Genomic DNA, 19,896 nt, shown 5'->3' on the forward strand with positions numbered 1-19,896 from the left:
AAATAGTCTTCTAGCAACATATAATCCATTTTAATTAATTTATTTTTGCAATTGCAAGAAATGTACTGGGCTGTTGAGTGAGTTCAACTCGTGTTAGCAGAGAAGGGAATGAAAACCTCACAGCAGTACAGCTTCAATACACAGCTTAAATATGCAGATGATAGCTGTTTCTATCCAACAACGGGGTTCCTAAAATGACTACAATTTCTGTGTCATTTTAAATAACTAGCTTCAAAATAAGCTCACAGCCTTCAGAGAGTAACCACTAATGCATAGAGGAAAATACAAGCCATACAAGCCTGGTACATTGCATCAGCAGGCAGACAGCTCTCAAATGGGATATATTACCTCTCTGTGCCAAATAGGATTAGTTGTGTTACTGATGATAGTCGACCTTCGCTCCTGGCCATGATGAGCAAATGTAGGAAATGTACTTTTCTTGCCTGGCTGAATGGACATCTTAAGATAGGGATCAGGGTTGAAGAACATGCCTTTTTTAAGTCCAGCTGCTCTAATATCTGTAAAGCAAAACAAGAAGGAAGGAAAAAGGAACTGAGCAAATTAAAGCTAGTTCACAAAGTAGTGCTGTCCTAAAAATATTACCCAGGAAATCAACTCATCATAAACTACTAGAAAGACGTAAAACTCTACTCCATATGTTAATTGGATCCACTGTACAGAAGGCAATTAAAGCAGGAAGTCACATGTTTTCCCAAGAGAGTATAGGGAAGAAAGGTATCAACATCCTCATTTATATTTTAGCCTCCAGTTAGTAATTTGTAAAACAAAAAGCATGAACTTGTAGCTCACCTACAAATGTTTTTCTTAGCATTTAAAGTATTTCCACTCTTCAAACCCAAACAACACAAAAACCCATCACACAGTACTTGCTCTCTTTCTGGCTAAGGGTAAGGGGCTAAGAAAAAAACTGTATGGAAATAATGTAGTGAAGTCATACCTTCCCAAAATCAAAACTTCAATAAATAGAACTTCAAATACTTATTATGAAGGTTGCTTTGGTTCTTTAGAAGAAGATAATTTATATCACATAAAAGGAGGCAAAGTTTCCGAAAATGCTTCTTTCTTCCTAGGGAAACCTTAGTACTGGAGCCCTTAAAACTTACAACAATAAATAAGAACTTCCTCAGGTGCATATTCTCATGACTATGGACTTTAATGATAGTGCAAGTTTCAACAAAAACAAAGCGGTATTTTTATTTAATGTTAGACTTTAAACTCAAGTGTAAAATATTTCTCTGTTTAGGTGTGTTGAAGTACAAGGGGTTTGTGTCTTTTTCCATTAGGTACTCCAATATGTTGCATGCAGTCTTCATGACTTTAACGCAACTGGAACATACATATTTAGATGAGCAGTTTCTACATGCAGGCAAAATTCACTGCTCTAAAATGAAATGCCACACCTGTGGCTTCAGTAAGTAAAACAAAATCCCCAAATCCTACCATATGTTCAAGACAATAAAAGGACAATTGCCTTTAAAGGCAACAATTTTGCACGTGCAAATGAGAAACCAAAAAATGTCCTGAGAAATAAGTTCCAGACCTACCACTCAATACACCTTTCAAACTTAGGGGACTCCTGGGGGTGAGTCAAACCTTTCTGTCAAACATAACTGGTGTTTCAGAATGCACAAACTCATTATTTTTATGGTACTCTATATGAGTCTATACAACCTATCAGCTTTATCCTAGTTTATTGCTGGAAGACCATTTCAAGAAGCAGGATTTTGTTCTGCTCTACCCCTACAATCTCTAAACGTTTTCACTGTCAGCTTTTCAAGATTCACAAGCAATTTCTTTTAGTGACTATGCTCAAGCTGAATCTGCCTTAGTCTCACACAAGACTTCCCGTGGAATAAAGTGCTAATTGAAACAAGTGAAGCTGGTAGACTGTACCCATACAGCTACTTTGCCGTAGTGACAGTTTAGCTGTTACAAGCAAAGATCTTTTTCTTTTCCAAACCACCATTTGCAGCCATTGCTTTTTTTACTCCTTCAACAGGATGGAACCAGCTTGCACTTTATTTGGAAGCTACGTTTTCCCTTCTTCAATCTGAGAGAACTGTCCCTTGTGCAAATGGGAAATTTCTCCCAATTTTTTATGCTGGGATCCATCGAATCCATTTCTTTCACTCTTGAAGATACACGATTCTGGCTTGTTTCCAACAAACATAAGTTCTAAGGAAATGACACATTTTAAGCCACTAGAGTGTGCTCCTACAGAGGCTAATGAAGGAAAGGGTTCCACCTTTGATGTTTTTTAAAACAGCAATAGTTTTATTATTTATTTTTTTCTAACAATAATTTGTAAACCACAGAGTAGCGTTGGCTTTTACCTGATAGGGTAAAGCTGACTAACTTCCTAGAGTGCTGGGCTCCAGAAGCACCTTCATCCGTGCCTTCTACTCCCATCTAAAGAGGGGAAAAAAGAATTAAATGTACCACAGAAGTTTTCATCCACTTGTATTTGCTTGAGGATGATAATGCAATGGTAAAGCAGAATGCAGGGGAAGAATCTGACCACCTATTGCCTATTACCACAGACAGGAAGAGCTAAAGCATTTGTTTCTAGGAAAATACCTACTATTTAATGCCACACATTGCTAAAACACCACTACTTGTAGTATTCCAAACTGAGCATGTATAGGCTAGTATATGTGCATGTTTCTCTATTAATCAGAGAAAAGAAGACTGTATTTTCTCATGGGTTTCCCTTTCATAAAGTAAGATCAACGCTGTGGATGGGTAAGATGTACCAAAGCACTGAGCTGGCTAGTGACAACATGTGTTAACCTTTGTCACTTTCCACAAATAGATAATTTACTGGGCAACAAAAAAACCAAAGAGATCAAAAAGAGACTAACAAAACCCAGAAATGTGCATCGGATATCTGAATGTGAATGTGGTCTAAAAGACAATGCTTCATGGATTTTTAGGTTTTGTTTCTGCCGAAATCTCTTGTTAGGTAAAGCACTACTTCAAAATGAAAAGTTTCTCATGTGCTAATGTCTTAGGAATGTCTATCTCTTTCAACTAGCAGAAGAATTTATCTTTCAAGACGGAGATGTCCTCATGATATATTATTCAGCTGGATGCACATCGATGGAGCTGCCCTGAAAGTCAAACTGTTCTCCAGGTAGGCACTGCACATCCAGGCAGAAGAGCTGATACAGCCTGATGAAAAAGCTCCCTTCAAACACAGGACTGGGCATTAATGTTAGTGATAAAACAGGAAGTTGTCTGATCCATTGATCCATAAACAAAAATGAATAAAACTCATACACCTATGTGTAGGTGAAGTATGTAAAGCAGTGTTGAGCTGCTGAAGAGATGTTTGAACTTACCAGATTGACAAATGATTCTGGAGCTGTGGTAGCCGTGAGGAACCCACTTTGCATTAACCAAAAATGTACCCATTCCTATTTATATTGCTTTAAGCTATTAAATATTACTAGCTTTCAAATACTGCCCACGATGATCACAAGCTCATTGGAATTTCATCAGAATTAGCAAACACATGGAAATTCTCCCATTGCAAAGCTCAAACAATTCATATGTTAACAGTCAAACAAAACAATGAAGAACCAGCAACGGCATTAATGTCTGATGTCCCCATGGGCCTCAACAGACTTGTGAGGGAACATATCATGCCAGCAAGCACCACTGCTCTTCAACCAGCCCATTTAATTCCCTCACTGCTGGCTTCATGACGCATTCCTGTTCTCAGGGCAGGACATTTATCACCAGAGTGCTGAAAACTATCCCTTTCCCATCCAGCATGATACCATTACATTATGACTTTATATGAATGCATAAGCAGCGACAGCTGGTAGTAAAATCATGAGGGCATCAAAAGCAACAGGTTCATTCCAGCTGGATCAGTGTGCCCTCATCTACAGACAGATTCCCTGGAAGCAGCAAGGAGCACATCACCCTGGATGGTGACACTGCCTAGGCAAGGGCAGAGGAACACTCTGTATCCCAGTTTACTCTGTTGGGTTCATTTTAACATGCATTGTTTTCTTCTTAAAAACATTTTTCATCAACAAAAAGGACTTCCTCATTCTATACCTATTTTTCTGCTACACCAGTGACTCTGAACAATATTGTTTATGTTGCTAATCATTACTTCAATTTTACAAAAAATAGGATTTGCCCACAATTCAGCTATAACAAAATGAACTGTAACATTATTCCCTGGCATATCCCTGTTTCGCTTCATAACCTTTTCCTGTTCCATTACGGTCTGAATAGCAATTTCAGCTTTTCTGTGCCAAGCACAAAATGCCACCCCAGCATTCCTGCTCCTATTTTTGCACTACAAAAGCTATCTCATCTGGTGTAACACAGAGCTTCTGAATGCTACATCAGGCCTTGTATTTTCACTGGTTCAAATGAGCACAACAGCACACTAGTTAGCTGCTTATTCCAAAATAAGATGGACTGAAATGCCTGGTGCAATATTCCATCAGTATGAGGAAAACCCAAAACATGTCTCCCAGCAAACCATGTAAAGTGAAAATGTAGAGTGATCCAGGGAAGCAGGTAATTTACTGCAGCTTAAAGAAAAGGGAGTGGGCATGCCATGACTCTCTTACCACTTTCACAAACAGCATTCCCATAACAACACACACAACGTGTGCCAAGAGAACAAAGTATTCGCTACTGCACACTGCTCAAGCTCACCATCAAAACCATGAAAATGGTGTGAGGTATTAACATTTAAGTTATGTATAACTAACCCATCATGATATTTTGAGGAAGTCTCATCTAAGCTGTTTTATGACAATCTAACCAGGAAAACTAACACTATTACTGGAAGCCTACACTGCTAGTGCAAATAAAACATTTATATCAAATTGCACCTTCTAGCAGGTGTATAAATTCTGTACAATACCCAGGATCCTCTGTTACCTTTCAAAGGAAAGAAATCTAAATACCTGCCAAGATTGGCCAATGACTCTGAAAGACAGGTCTTCAGGTAGCTACCACGTAAATAAATGGCTATTTAAAGACAGTTCAGATGTCCTTTTGTGCAATGAATCTCACAAACATGGGTGGCTAGTATGACAAGGTCAAGAAAACACTCAAGTTCAAATGTTCTCTCCATCCAGTATCACCATTCTGCTTCCCAGTAATAATATAGTGCAGCATGTAGCCCATTTTAAGAGTTATTTTGAGATGGGTTTTTTTCCCCCTCTTTTCAAAATCAGGCTACCATTTTGTCTTTATAAATTGATGTTAAAGACAGTGGCTGTCAAGCTCATTAACTGCTACATATTTTCTTCTGTAAAATATCAAAAGTTCATGCTGCTGCAAAATGCTACTATTGATAGTTACAGGTGTTAATTAAATGACTCTATCACTAGGTCTCTCGTTCTAAGATAAAAAAAAAAAAAATTTGGTATAATGAGATATAAAACCTAGTATAGCACATATAGTATCATAGAGCTACAGGATACACTTGTATATAATACACAATGCTGAAAAAGCGCAGGACCAGAATAAAAGCTCTATAGTCTTCATAACTTGCGCTATACAGTATCTTCAGTCATCAGGACAGCATCCTGACAGATGTGATTTAAGATTTGGCAGCTATATCACTGAATCGAATGCACAGTGAAACTTCACGTCAACTGAAGAGCTAGCCTGTTAGACAGATTACTGCCATCAAAAGCACCTGGACAGGAGTCTGGAAGGGTCTTCTTTCACTATTTATTTAAAGGCCTAAAGAAAAAAACCTCCTCTAAAACTTCTGGTGTTTCAAAAGAACAAGTCTTACAATAAAACCATAGTAAGACAACTATTCTCAAAGTCAGAGAATTGTTACACCTCAATGGTATATGAACACTGAAATAAATTAATAATTTTTGCAAGAGCAGAGTTTTGTCTAGTCTCATTTTTATACTAACAATTGCTATCTCAGCAACTCAGTTTGTGAAAAACATCTCTATTACAGTGTTGAATTCTAGCAAACTAAAAAAACTGAAACCAAGCAAAATCAAGCTCTTAGCATAAAACACATCAGTTAAGCTCAGTGACTTTTTACTATTATTTTATCACAAACAACATAAAACCATGAAAACAATTTCCCAAATTTGGTGATTTTTATCCAGCAATATAATTTTTTGCAAAAACTTGCAGCCACTGGTAGAACTACAAGACTTACATTGATTGGTTTGTCTGACAGTTAGTATTATCATTTTATACAAATACAGTGAACTAATAGGCTAACCTTACCATCACAGCAGGGTTTTTCACAGTGATACATGGAGTAGTAGCTCGGAGGGCTCCACTAACACCATGGTAGTATTTAAAGCAGATCTTTATTTCAGCTGAAAACAAACAAAAAAAAATCACATTAAAACCTTCATGACTGATCCCAGGCAAAAGAGAGACAATGAAAGGAATATGGGCACACAGGGAGTCACAATTCACTTCTGTTCACACAGTCTGAGTTTGGGAAGTTGATTTGATAGGGCTTCACTTTAAAAGCATATAGTAACTGTAACTGAAATTGATTTTCTCTCGACCTGTAGAAAATTGGAAACCTGTCTCAAAGGGAACCTTAAACAGGTTTTCAGCTACAGAGCTGGTAAATCCTGCTTTTAATTCTTAACTTTACCTAGATTTCTACTCAGTAAGTAAAAAACACCACCAGCTCATTTTTTCCCAGTTCTTGCAGTGAGATGTCCATGGTCACTATTGCGTAAGAAAGGTATTCACAAGCCGCTGCTGACACAAAGCCACTTTTGTATGTTTTATATGGATCCAGAGAGAAGGAAATGAGAACAGTATTAATCACTGAAGACAAGTCCATTTCAATGCAATAGAGTAAATGTGATTAATAAAAGAAGAAAATAATTACACATATGTTTTATTCTTAAATTAATTAATCAAATGAAAATGGAAGCCTTATACACAGAAGTGGATTTCAAAACACTGGTGAAAATTTTTAAAAGTTCTGCAGGTTGTATTAAGTCCTGCAGATCCTAACCGTTACTATTCCCCTTTTTGTGGGACCTTACAAGCCTTTATATTTTCAGTATGCCAAACCAAAAATAGCCTGATCCTGGTAAAATAAGAGAATAAACATACACAATTTGAGGATGAGATAAAGTACTATAAAACTCAAACTCTTTGAAGTGTGGACATGCAGGTATGGTTGACTGTGGTGGAAAGCTATTAATATGCTGATTGATGTACTCCTGAAAGCTCATTCTATGCAACCAGAATCCATCATTTGGTGCTCCATCTTCAGAAATACTTCAAGAGGAAATTAAGATTAGAGCAGCTACTTATGTCCTCTTTGTGTTGGGTCCTTCTGTTATTTAACAGACCAAAAAGTAACTACCTAATTCTGCAGCTTGTATTTCTGCTACTATTTCAATATAACCAGCTAATGAAAAGGCTTAACAAGACATTTTTATACTAGGATGATTCTTGTCAGACTTTGGAAGAAGTTGCATAACATATATCTGAAGGAAGCTTGAAGCACTTTATATTGGAACACAGGAAAGGCAAACACACAATGTTTCTCGTCCCACTGAATAAAGTTTTGCTTGCTAAACTGCATTTAACCGAAGCCTGACCTCGACTGTTGTTCCTCTGCATTCTTCCAACCAGCAGAACAGCTATAATTATGGCTGCCCTCAATCCTGTGGGATTTTCCCCTATCTGGAACAATGTCTCTGTTTTCCTTCTCCATTGGGATAACTCTTCCGTGTAAGTTTGATGAGGGTTTACCTCTGGGTACAGATATGGCCACAGGCAGACAAAAATGGCCAGAGGGGGGAAGAAATTGCAGCAGCCAGTTCCGAGAGACCACAGGATGTGCATGGAAGTCTTGGCAGCTCAATTCCTCTTAGTTTAACAATATGTTGGTAGTCCTGAAGTATGAAAGTGCAATGTTTTGTATATGGTTTTGAAACACATAGCATGGCTCCTTGAGGGTTGAGGTATTTCATCACCGCAAGATAAAATACCTACTTATTCCTACTCAGAAGGATCAGAAAACCATCCTGCAAGCCTGCTCAGCCAAAAAGAATTACTTACTTATTTTTTTTTAATTTTTCTGAAGTTATAGAACAACATTTACTTACTATCTTCCTCCCAGAACAAAGAAGAGGCACCTCAGAACTACTCTTCAAAGGAAAGTGTCTGGCTGACAGTGCCTCCAGGGATTTATGAGGTGGAGGAGCTGCTGATCCCACTTCCTCCTCCTCACATCTGAGTTTACACACAGAGCCAAAATATGCTTCATTTACCACAAGCTTTAGAGCAAAATTCAAAATCCAGACAGGTTTTCTAATCACCTACAAAGGTTTACCAGACCTAAAAATTACGTGTCAGGACCAGCAGTTTCTTCCTAAACCAAGCAATTTCTTCTGACCTACCAACAATGCTTATATCCAAACGAACACAAAACCAATTTCAAGCTCAGGTAAAATTGGAGTTTCAGCACTTGTGGAAGCTGGCAAGACTTATACCAAGTCGTGGATTATCCACATTGCAAAATGCACATATTAAGTAAGCAGGACTCAAGTCTTGAACACCTCTTAATCACACTGGGAACATACTGTGACTACATGAGACCATGGGAAGTCAATGAACTACTCCACCAAGACTACTACTTTCCACCTACACTGTTCAGCTTTATTGTGACCTAAATTTTATTTTCCAGAGAGTTTCTGGAGCTCTTACTTATTCAGTCTGTTGTCATTGACTGCCTTCTCTCAGTTCGTCCATTCTGAAAGGAATTCAGCAACGGAAAGGTTATCAGCTGCTTCTATGCACAGACAGTCCATAACATGATGGTGGACAGAAGTTCGGTATATATTCTCACTGCACTGACATATACATTCCCCTAATAGCTGAAATTCAATGCTATGAGCTTTGCATCCTCAGATTTCTTTCTCTCAATGACTTCCAAGAGCATACAGTATTTTTCAATACCTGTATGTGGCTGGCAATAGAAAAAAAAACAATGTTTGATTCAAGAAATAGATCTGATGATCCCTTTCTTATAAACTAAACAAACCACATAATTTAAAAAAGAGCCTTCAGGACTAATTGCTAGAAATAATTAGAAAAAGCAGAGCACTTATAAATTGGAGACTTTTTCTCCCCTTCCCAAAAGAAGCATCACTGATTGAGTTTGGGCTTTATACAGCACTACACAAAGGAATGGCAGAACTGCAGTTACCATATTTTTCCCTTAGAAAAATCTTGCACTTCTCTTTTTTCTTTCCTACTTTTCCCCTCAAGTTAATTAGATTTGTATGTGATCTGTGATGAAAAAGTTAATAGCAGTAAAACCACCAAGCGAAAGACATCTATACCTGACCACAAGACTATCTCCTGTCTTATTCAAATACGACATTTCAGAACAAAAAGTATTTTCATTCATGGGGCAAAAAGAATGACTGCACCTAGCTCTGTGTTCCTGATAACCCACATGTCCCATTGTCATTGACGTTCTGCCAGACATCATACAGACCACAGGAAACTCCTTCTTCATTTAAAAATAAGACAAAAATTAGACTGGAGTATCCATGATTTTTTATCACACAGCGCTACAAAAAGTAATATATATGTTAATTCATCTGAACACTCTGTAAAACCATAATACCCTTCTTTAAAAGCCTATAGCTGTTATCATTTTATAACCATAGTTTTATAGCTCATGTCCATTACATAAAAATGCTGGAATTAACAAAGGTTTCTGGGACTCAAACACTGACATTTGAATTTCAAAAGAACTCCTGCATGAAATTATAGCATTGTACTTCCCTCTGTGGACCATACGCTCTTGCCTCTTCCATAATAAAGAGATCAGCTTACACCAAATAATAGCTTCCTTTTAAAACATCACAAATTCCCTGAACTCTCCTGCTTTAACTACCTTTTTACTATCTTTAATACTTTAGCTTTACCCACAAAAAAAACGCTTTAGGATAAAAAGATACTCAGAATACATAAACTTGGAACACAGAAACACATGAACATAATTCTATCATCAGATTGTGTTGTCTCCAGGAGACTGATAATTCAGGAAAACAAACTGTTTGCTGTAAGAACAATTGCTTCACATATATCCCAGCCTCTATTAGAGGTGGAACCACCCCACACTCCATTGAGAAGGGATGGGCAGACACCTCCAAAACACAAGTCATATCCCAGCTGGGTTATGACAGTCTGTGGAGATAACCAGCACACCCAGGTAACTGCATGGAAACCTCACAGCAGCTAACACTTCCTGGACAGTGCAGCTAGACACCAGAAGTTACTCAGGCTGAATCCATGGCACCCTGCAGACATAACCATATGCCCTCCAACATTCAATGAGGAAAATCCTGACATCACAAACTCATCTGAAAAAGTTCGAGAGCTTGTTCTGTAAACGTATTTAAGAAAACTCTGTCTCTAGAACAAACTAATTTACTCACATTCAGGCTTTACAAAGCTACAAAAGGAGATGCAATCCAGAGAAAAGGCAGTGGGCTAAACCCTAATTTTGCCCAGCTCAACCCGAACACCTCATAAACAACTTCAGGAATTTAGAACTGCTCTGCATGTCCTGCCAGCTGAATTTCTTCCCCTTAGCATGGCAGTTTGATGAACCCTTTTTGTTCAGGCATTTAGCATTCTCTTCTCTGCATCACTTTAACCACGTACCTTTCTGATTACTTCCTACTGGGAAGTAGCAATCACAGCAGCAGAACACAAGTGCAAAAGCTGGCTGCCTCCAGGTACTTGCCATCTCTCACAGCAGGTATATCATAGAGTTTATTTTACAGAAGTAATGATAAAAAATTCCAACCAACAAGCACTTACAAAGGGACTTAAGCAGACTTACAGAAAGCTTTTTAGGTAAACCAGAATCAGTAAGAGAAAATGTTTATGTCCCAGGGGTCTCTTTTCATCTAACCTGCTTCAAAGGAAACTACTAGGACAAATGGTTGTTCAGATAACGAAGCCTACCTATCCATGCCAGCCTCACTCACTTTGCTGTCGCTCTGAGACATTCCTACTTACAATCACGAGCATTGCCTACTATATTCCAGTTTGGCAAAGTGCTTAATTATAATCTAACCTTTAAAACAAAACACCAGGAGTATTATATGGTTAAGGAAGTCAACGAGGCTTGTCACAAATGTAAAAAATACAAACCTGGTCCTGTTTCAGTTATCTGTGATACTCAAAACCAGCTGTTATGAGACAACAGATATAAATAGCAGAAGAATAATAAGAAATATTTCTAACTCAGTGAATGTGTTTATAAATAGGGTAGAAACAATAACCATGGGTCCCCAGACAGACCACTGAAAAGGCACTGGTTGCAGGGTACTACACAGGCAAGTGTTCCAGGCTCAGAACAATCTCATACAAGAAAACCATGACCTTTATAAAGTTTAATTTAAGTGGTCAAAATATATAAAGACTGAATACAAGTAATGAATTATGTTGACAGAACATCCATTAACATTGTCCATTTTGGTAAAAACCACTAAAAATACCAAACTGTGCTCATATCTCTAGTAACAAAACCTCCGTGCTAGGGCCACCCTTAAAAGCTAAAGGCACCATTAATTTCAATCATTAAACTCGTAACTTTTTTCTTCAATATCTATTACCTTCTTTAACAAAAAAGGGAGCTGAAAGTGCACTGTGCTAGCTACAAAGTCTTTTTCAGTCTCAATACACTATTTTTGCAAAGTTATGATTTCCTGGAAATAGAGACTGAATATGGAGAACTCCACACAAAACCTCGCTTGTCACATAATTCCAGTGTAATCAACTTTGTATCTTACCACATTTTCTGAATACCCCTCATAGTCTACTTATGCTACTAGCCCAAGAGTTTAAGTACAAAACTGACAGCATCTACACAGTCACTGCACCCAAGCATCACGGTGTGGCACCAGAGGTAATTTAGCCACAGTGATTGATGCGACAAGACTGGCAGTCTCTGGATGAATCCCAACAGCTGCCACTATGGATTACTGCTCAAGACATAAAACCATGGCACTGGTAAAGAAAATACATGCAAATCAATATATTTTTCTTCTACTCACAATAATGACTATTATATCAACTATCATAAATAACAACAAAGACATTGCACTATATGTAGAGTAGATTAAGGTGTTTCTTGCTGATAGGATAATTAATACTCACGGGACCAAGGCTATAACTTACAAATACAAGTCCCATACATTCAGGAGGATCTTGGCCTGTGCCTGTACCAATAAACCAGGCAGGACCATGGTAGGAACTCAAGAGCACACGACCATCCAACATGCTGAACACTGACCATGTATTCCTGATAGAGGGGAAGGGTCCTGATACAGGGGAAGGGTTGGCTGCACAGGTGCAAGCCACACTCTGTAACTTGCTCCCAGCAGCAGAAAACAGCCCCTGGCCCATTTTAACTACTGGAACACATACAGCTTTTACCTTCTGGGGACTCTGCATATGAAGTGCATAAGCACCAATTACCTGTTGTGTGACAATGACTATACTGTACTGAATCTCCCTCCCAGTACACCCCCAACATGATCTGTCCTTCCCCATATTGCAGAAAACTGACTTGGAAGCTGCGGTTTATAAACGAGCAGCAGCTTTTATCAGCTAGTCTTCATAAAATTCAAGTTTCCTTTCACATGCTTTTTCTATCACCAGCCTTTCCATGGATTATTTCAATCTATCTTTCTGCTAGCTCTGTTTTCCATAAGGAGTACCACCATCTCTGTTCCACCACGATGCCCCAAAGGGAAACCCTGCCGTATCAAGCTCAGACTGCTACAGCCAGAGAAACACTCTGCTATCTAAAAATCACTCCTGAGTCAGTTGCAGCCTCTGCTGCATCAGAGACTAAAGGCCCTGGTGTACTTAAGGACCTGAACAGTCTTATGCCATGGTATATACCAGATGACCATACAAAATGCGAAAGCATGAAGCAGTGTTGCAACTTCACATTGCTGCAGCCTGTTCAGAATAATACCCCCTGAACAACCTGTTCTTTCCTTTTACCAAAGCAGGATGAAAACTGTACTGCTACGGCCACATTTAGCAATCCTTCTGCAGTTTACACAGCAAACAACTTGAGGGAGCCGTCTAATGAGTCATTGTTTTCCTTCCTCCACGTTTTATCAAGCCTCAGAACAGGATGTTTTAAAGCCACCTCTACTATGTGAGTAAGGAAACAACATCTTGGGCATAGTGATGCTCAAATTCACCTTCTTGAATCTCTACAATGACTGTGTTCTCTTTCATGCTTACATGGCACTTTTGCTCCTTCTGTAGGGAAACATACATTCTGTAGGTATGCCTCCATACTGGTTGGCTCTGCATTTCAGAGCCACTCACTTTGTCTTGAGGTGACAGCTTAAGGACAGCAGCCATTCCTGATGGTGAGCTGGACTTTGTATTTTGGAAGCATTTTCCTTCTCCTTTGCATATGCTTCGCCCCCCCTTCCCTTTCCTCAGTCACTCAGATCCTTCTTGTACTTCTGGAATACATTAAATTCATTTTGATTCCTTTGATTCTCCTTTCCCAGGGCAGAGTTCATAGATCTGGTGTTGATTTTTGGCTAAAGCAAGTAAGAGTTTTCTTTGATCATCCTTGTTTTGCTAATTTTGGGTGCTTTGTGGGGAATTACTGTCTGGTTTTAGTAGGAAGGTGATGAGACTCTCCCTGCCCTTTTTTCTGCAGGTTGCTTGATCTGAATAGAACAGATGGCAAACTGTGCCTTTACATGTTAGTTGGGAAATAGGAGATGCTGAATCCATAGGGAGGGATTTTAAGAATAAATGGAATGATGGGAAAATTGAGTTTCAAAACTAAGGATATACAGTAATGTAAAAATCAGAAAAACATTAATCCAAGGCCTGCCTTAAAACATAAGCATAAATTCCACAATCCTCAGTGAAGCTCAGTAAGTTTACAATTATGCTCATGGAAATACACTTCCCCAAATTAAGGCATAAGATGCTTTTCTTAAAAAATACAAATCTGAGGATTGCAGAAGGAATCTGAGGCCAAATCCAGCTGACTCCCACTGATTAACATTAATGCAATTAAATTGGAAATACTCCTTCTGCATGAGATTCACTTGCGTATGGCTTGGTAGCGAGCTTATGAGCCTCTGCACTTCGCCCTACGGAGATGTTACATTACTGGCAAAAAGACATGTAACGTCCCTAAGCTTTGAGACTGCTAGAGAAAAACCACAACCATAGTCTTTGGGGTAGTATGCACGCTGCCTGATCTCATCATTCAACATTAGTAACGTCTGTTCCTTTCCTTGCCAAAAAAGTAGGCAACTTCAGGCCAGTTCTGACTATAAAAAGGACTAAAGGATTAATGTAGTTACACCGTAAGTGTTAAGAAGCATCTTCAGTTCTCATTGTCAGAGCTGGTTCAAGGCTTCCCAGGTTTGCAGCAAACATCCCCCTCCTCTCCTTGTGTATAGGTAGAGCAGGGAGCCTACCAGTCATGTAGGTATAGCAGTATAGAGGCAGTGGCAACTAAGCACTGTCTGCGCTCCAACCATGAAACAACTCCAAGCCTGAAAATCCTGCAGTGACATAAGCCCAGCTCTAACTCAGTTATATACCTAGCTTACCATTACCTGCTGGAGCTTCTCTACACATCACAGCACAAGCGACAGAAGACTGGGTCAAAAGTAATGTCATCAAGTTCAAGTAGAAGACTTGCAAGTCTCTGCACCAGGGGTGGAAGGACCCCGTGCATCACTATGGCCTCTGGACAGGCTGCAAGATGAAAAGGAAATGGCCTCAGGATGGACACCAAGCTGAATGCGTGTTCTCATCGCTAATACAACAAACCACCTCACAGGCTACATTACAAGAAGTGTGACCAGCAGAGAGATGGAAGTTACTGTCCCCCTCTACTTGGTACTGGTGAGGAATACTGTGCCTAGTTTTGGGTCCCTAGCTTCAAGAGCATGGAGAGAATGAAGAGGTGACAGCAGAGGGCTAGAAAGATGGAATGGAGAAAATGTGACCTATGAGAAGAGGCTGAAGGAGCTGGTCTTGCTTAGTCTGCTGAAGAAGAGGTTAAGGCAAGACAAATATTAGAAACTCAGTTCTTTCCAGTTCTATCAGAAGATTTTAAAAGGGGCAATGGCAATGGCTCCAGATTTAATCATTGCCATTCAGACGGTGTGCCAGAAAAGCCTTTTCAGCTGGAACAATACTGCAGCACTGGAAAAGGTTACCTACAGCATCTGTGAAATCTCTGTCCTTGAAGGTTTTCAATACTGTGCTTTACAAACCACAGCTGACCAGGTCAAGTGCCAGATAGAGCAGGAGGCTGGATGCAACCAGCATTCCTACGCTGTGCTTAGTCTCCAAATGAATTTAGATTGATCCATTTTGTACACACAAGTCCCCCAGACATTGTTCTCTCTTACTGGAGATGCTACTTCAAAAATTCAGGGACATTGCTGCTGAATCTGGGATTGCTCTCCACTGTCTTCTTTCATTCACAGAGGAGCATAGTCACATTGCTACTGGTCTGCTGCATGTCATTACTGAGGAGTGAATATGACAAACCTCTATGACCTGCATCTGATAAATTCTGCCTCTTATCAAAGGTATTTCTAAGCACAAGAAATCTACAACTGTAGAGTTCTTTCCAAAGTTGGAAAATAATGGCAGATTAAAGCATAAGAGATATCTTAAGTTCAACAATCAGGTATATATGTGCTCCAACCCTGGCAGTGTTCAAGGCCAGGTTGGATGAAGCCTTCAGTATCCTGGTCTTGTGGGAGGTGCCCCAGTCCATAGCAGGGAGGCAGAGGCAGTAACACTGTGGTTGCACCTGAACTGCACAGCCACCTGCTGCCTGTGCCTGGGCTGTGATTTAGTGATCTGAGGGATAAAAAAGAAAGAAAAAGAGCAGCTGCCTCTATCAGAGGCACTTCAACACCTATAAGCTACAAGAAAAAACATTGCTGAGCAAACAAGGTCGTGTTATCTGTAGAGCTTCTAGTTTAAAAAGTGGAACCAGAAATTCAGTCAAGTATTTCAGTGTAATTTTTGATGTCTCACTAGAAATACAGGTGTCACTGGTGACATATTTATCTGCCATACTATGTGCTATAGCAACAGATGCTCATAAACATTCCTTTTTACAGTTCTCAGCTGCTGCTAATTGCTTGTCTCTAGTTCATTGTATGGCAGCAGAGCTGTTCATCAGTAAAGCTAACCACAACCAAAGAACATATTTCCTGCATTCTATCAGCTGGCTGCAAAATCCAAAGTCAGTTGCAACCGATTTTAAGTCAAAACTACAGGTTCTTAAAGCATTAGCCTAGGCTACCACATGAACTCAAGAGCTTCATCTCCATACATCATGGCATCATGGAGCAACACGTAACTGGCTAAAAGACCTAAACATCCTTGAAGTCAAACTGCTCATATTGGTAACAATACTAACAGAGTATATGTAGAAGAAAGACGAGGCAATGAACTCTCCTAACATTATTTTAATCTGCTTTAATATACAACTGTCTTTGGCTCCAGGAAAGTTAATTATCTTGATGTTTATTATTCTTCTTGATCTTTATCGTCAGTTCAATCATTTTTCCTATAATGAACTCCTGAAATTGGATTTAATTTTATCCTATTAAAAACTTGGCAGGATTCAATGATGAGTTCTAGAAATAAGAAGTTTTCATAAGTATTTATAGTACAGGGTACACAACACCTCTTGAAATACATGTACTGCTGTCATTTAATTAGAATAAAAATTCCTGCCAAGACCTACAGTTAGCAGCCCTGCAGTGTACAGTGAAGTAACAGAGTGGGAGTATTTCTACTTATTTATTTGTGAGGGAGGATTCACTGCTGTGAGGCTAAACAGGTGGTAGAGCAGCTCACAGCTCTTTTGGGACTGATTGCCACTTTGATGCTTGGTATATCAGAGTTTCCAGCAAGCTCAGACATAACATCTTGGGATTAAAAAAGTCAATTTCTTTAGGGAGTCATACACTTTAGATGGTAAGATAGCTCCTTTTCATCAAAGAGCAAAAAACCAAACCAAACCAAGCAAACAAAAGGCACACAGCAGAGTGGCTTAGCTTCCTATAAATCCTGGTAACTAAGGAAGTGGCGGAGCACCTGGTTTAAAGCTTGGCTACCAATACTCCTTATGGAGTTCAGCTGAAGCCTTTTTCTTCCAGTCACATAAAGGTCTGGTATTTCCAAACTGCCTAGTGGATTTCCCAGCACAACAAAACTTTAGCTGAGAAATCCTGGTGCAACTGGACAAGAGACTGGCATTTCCTAGAGACAAATCTAACCTTCATACTAACAAGCAAGCACTACTATCTTATTACAATTTCCTTCAAGTGCATTTACTATCAATGTTTGTCCAGCTGAAATGTTAACCTTCTTGGGAAGGGACTTCATCTTTCAATGTGTATATACTGTATGGCATTGAAAAAGGCAATTTCTTCCTCCCTTAAACTGAAGAACACTAAGAATATCCCTATGTTCTAGTTTCACCTGGTATACAGTTAATACTATAGCACATCATGCTCAGTATATAAACTGCGAGGAGTGGGTTGGGAACCACCAGTTGCTTCTTGGCTCAGGCTCGGTATGGGTCAGTGGGTGGTGAGCAATTATATTGTACATCACTTGTCTTTCTGGGGCTTCTCTCTCCCTGTTATCTCTCTTTTCATTACTACTGTTGTTTTTATTATATTTTACTCTATTTCAGTTATTAAACTGTTCTCATCTCAACCCACAGGTTTTACCTTTTTCTAATTCTCCTGCCTATCCTATCAGGAGGGCAGAGAAGAAGTGAGCAAGCAGTTATGTGGTACTTAGTTAAAAGCTGGGGTTAAACCATGACACCCTAGAATACAAATGTACATCTAAGCTCAACTCCATTTTTGTAACAACCAGCAAATGCACTGGAAAATGCTGCCCTTAGAGCAATATGACCAAACCCTTTTGTTTATCAGAGGGATTGAAGAAATGGGTATCAAATGCCATCCTGTTGACTTGGCTTGACACAAAAGCATGCTTGCCTTTTGATATGCATTGGAAAAATAGGTACTCACATTCCATAAAATAGGGGCCAGGTTCAATTCGCCATACAATTTGTCCTTTTTGTGTGCCGGTCACTCCCCGATTCTTGGAATCCCAGAAATTGGCTGGAGAGTTCTCATCTGAAAGAGGAAATGGAAGTATCTGTAGTATCAATAGTATTTATGAGAGCAGTTTTCTCAGTTTTCTGTTGCAAGAGACTCAGATACAAAAAATTACTTGCATTAAAAAGAAATTAAATTTAAAAAGAATCAGAGTAACTGGCAAAAGATAAATGGACTTTCTTTCATGGTTTTTAGTTGGATCAATTTATGCAGAGTGAGCAGGCATACATACAGCCAAAGTAAACATATGGTTTCCTGTAAGAGATGACCTGCCAAGGTAAGGTATTAAATTCCAAAACTTCCCTTACTCAACAGAGAGGCTGTTGGGAGCAGAGAGCTCACTGAAACTTCATCACAGAGTTTACCTACTGTTTTCTACAGTGGTGCTGCTCTGCAATGTGAAAATCTAACATTCATTCCCTAGCTAGGAGTACAGAATTGCAACTAGAGGTATCAAGACTTGCTTCAGTTTTTAATATCCTATGCTTCAGAAACTAGTAAGAATATTCTTATACATACACCAAAATACCTGACATTTTCAGGCTTCTGACAGGTACAGTATTATTCCTTATCAGTGAAGTTGAGTTACAGGATCAAAGTGCAGACCAGTCACTTACTAAGCAGGCATACAAAAGAGATTCACCAGAATACATTCAAAAGAGACTGGAGAAACAAACAGTAAGTATCTGCAGATCAGCTTCGCAGTATCAGTATTTTCCTCTCTTGAACTAAACTTTTGGTCCTAACGGTAACAAACACAGGTCTCGGGTTTATTTTTCATTCACCAGCTTGTATTCAGGCACCCAGAACACTGTAGGAATGACAGAAAATCAGAGTGAACAGCTGTCTGAAAGGGCACAAAGGCTAGTTACGATCTCACAGAGGAAGCCAACATAAATCCAACTTAACTCGTTTACACAGAGAAGTCCTTTATGCTAAATCAAGCCTAAATGTTTTACAAGTGCATTTAGGCAGCTGTTTCTTAACTAGACAATTATACCTGCGGCCTCAAATACAGCATTCAAATTCTTTCCAGTGGTACCTGATATCCCTTAAAGTTAAAAGTACCCCAACTCTATGTGGTTTACAATGGCGCTCTAACCGAAACAATACACTGCTGACTTATTTATTTACTTCTTTATTCTCCTAACCCAAAGCCCCACTATTGTCTTCCATAGACAGAACTCTGGGAAGCCATGAGATATAGCTTAACTTGCAGCAAATCTACATTAGTGCCTATTTTGGTCCACCATAAAAATGTGGTTATCCAAACCCCAAAGCACTGCTACCGAAAGCAAGCAGATTTAAGAGTTCCACAGTTACCTGAAACAGATAGTTTTAAATTATTCAGTGTTCTCATTACATCTAGGTAAATAAAGGTGTACTGTATGACAAAAAAGCCCCACCTCCCCTAACATGTTATTCCCAATTTCTGAATTTCTGTATTTAATCAATTGGAGAAGAGTCTGTTCATAATTCTAAGCAGGACAGATACTTGGTGTGTTGTAACTATAAACATTACCTTTTTTATTCTTAGCTTATTAAACAAATGAAGGAATCTGAAGCAATGAAATATGCCTTTAACAGTGAGATGTCCAACATTAAAGCACAATAAATTGTTCTTTGTGTTTTTAAAAGCCAGGAACTACATAAAGTCAATGGCAGTTTTCACAGGGCTATCAGAAAA

General features: G+C 39.0%; 1 protein-coding gene across 3 annotated transcripts in view; it reads right to left on the bottom strand.

Annotated features, from left to right (window-relative positions):
- HECW2 (HECT, C2 and WW domain containing E3 ubiquitin protein ligase 2) overlaps positions 1-19,896 on the bottom strand; it is a 176,703-nt gene that overhangs the window by 54,811 nt on the left and 101,996 nt on the right. For all 3 annotated transcript variants that reach the window (XM_062619646.1, XM_062619645.1, XM_062619647.1), the window contains 4 exons: positions 18,120-18,227; positions 6,259-6,353; positions 2,355-2,430; positions 349-518 (listed from right to left, as the gene is read on the bottom strand). In XM_062619646.1, coding sequence (XP_062475630.1) covers positions 349-518; positions 2,355-2,430; positions 6,259-6,353; positions 18,120-18,227 — 449 coding nt within the window. The remainder of the gene's footprint in view (positions 1-348; positions 519-2,354; positions 2,431-6,258; positions 6,354-18,119; positions 18,228-19,896) is intronic.

Source organism: Pezoporus occidentalis, unplaced genomic scaffold, assembly GCF_034315485.1.
Source record: "Pezoporus occidentalis ecotype Australia unplaced genomic scaffold, CSIRO_AGI_Poc_V1 ctg213, whole genome shotgun sequence".
Classification (NCBI taxonomy): domain Eukaryota; kingdom Metazoa; phylum Chordata; class Aves; order Psittaciformes; family Psittacidae; genus Pezoporus; species Pezoporus occidentalis.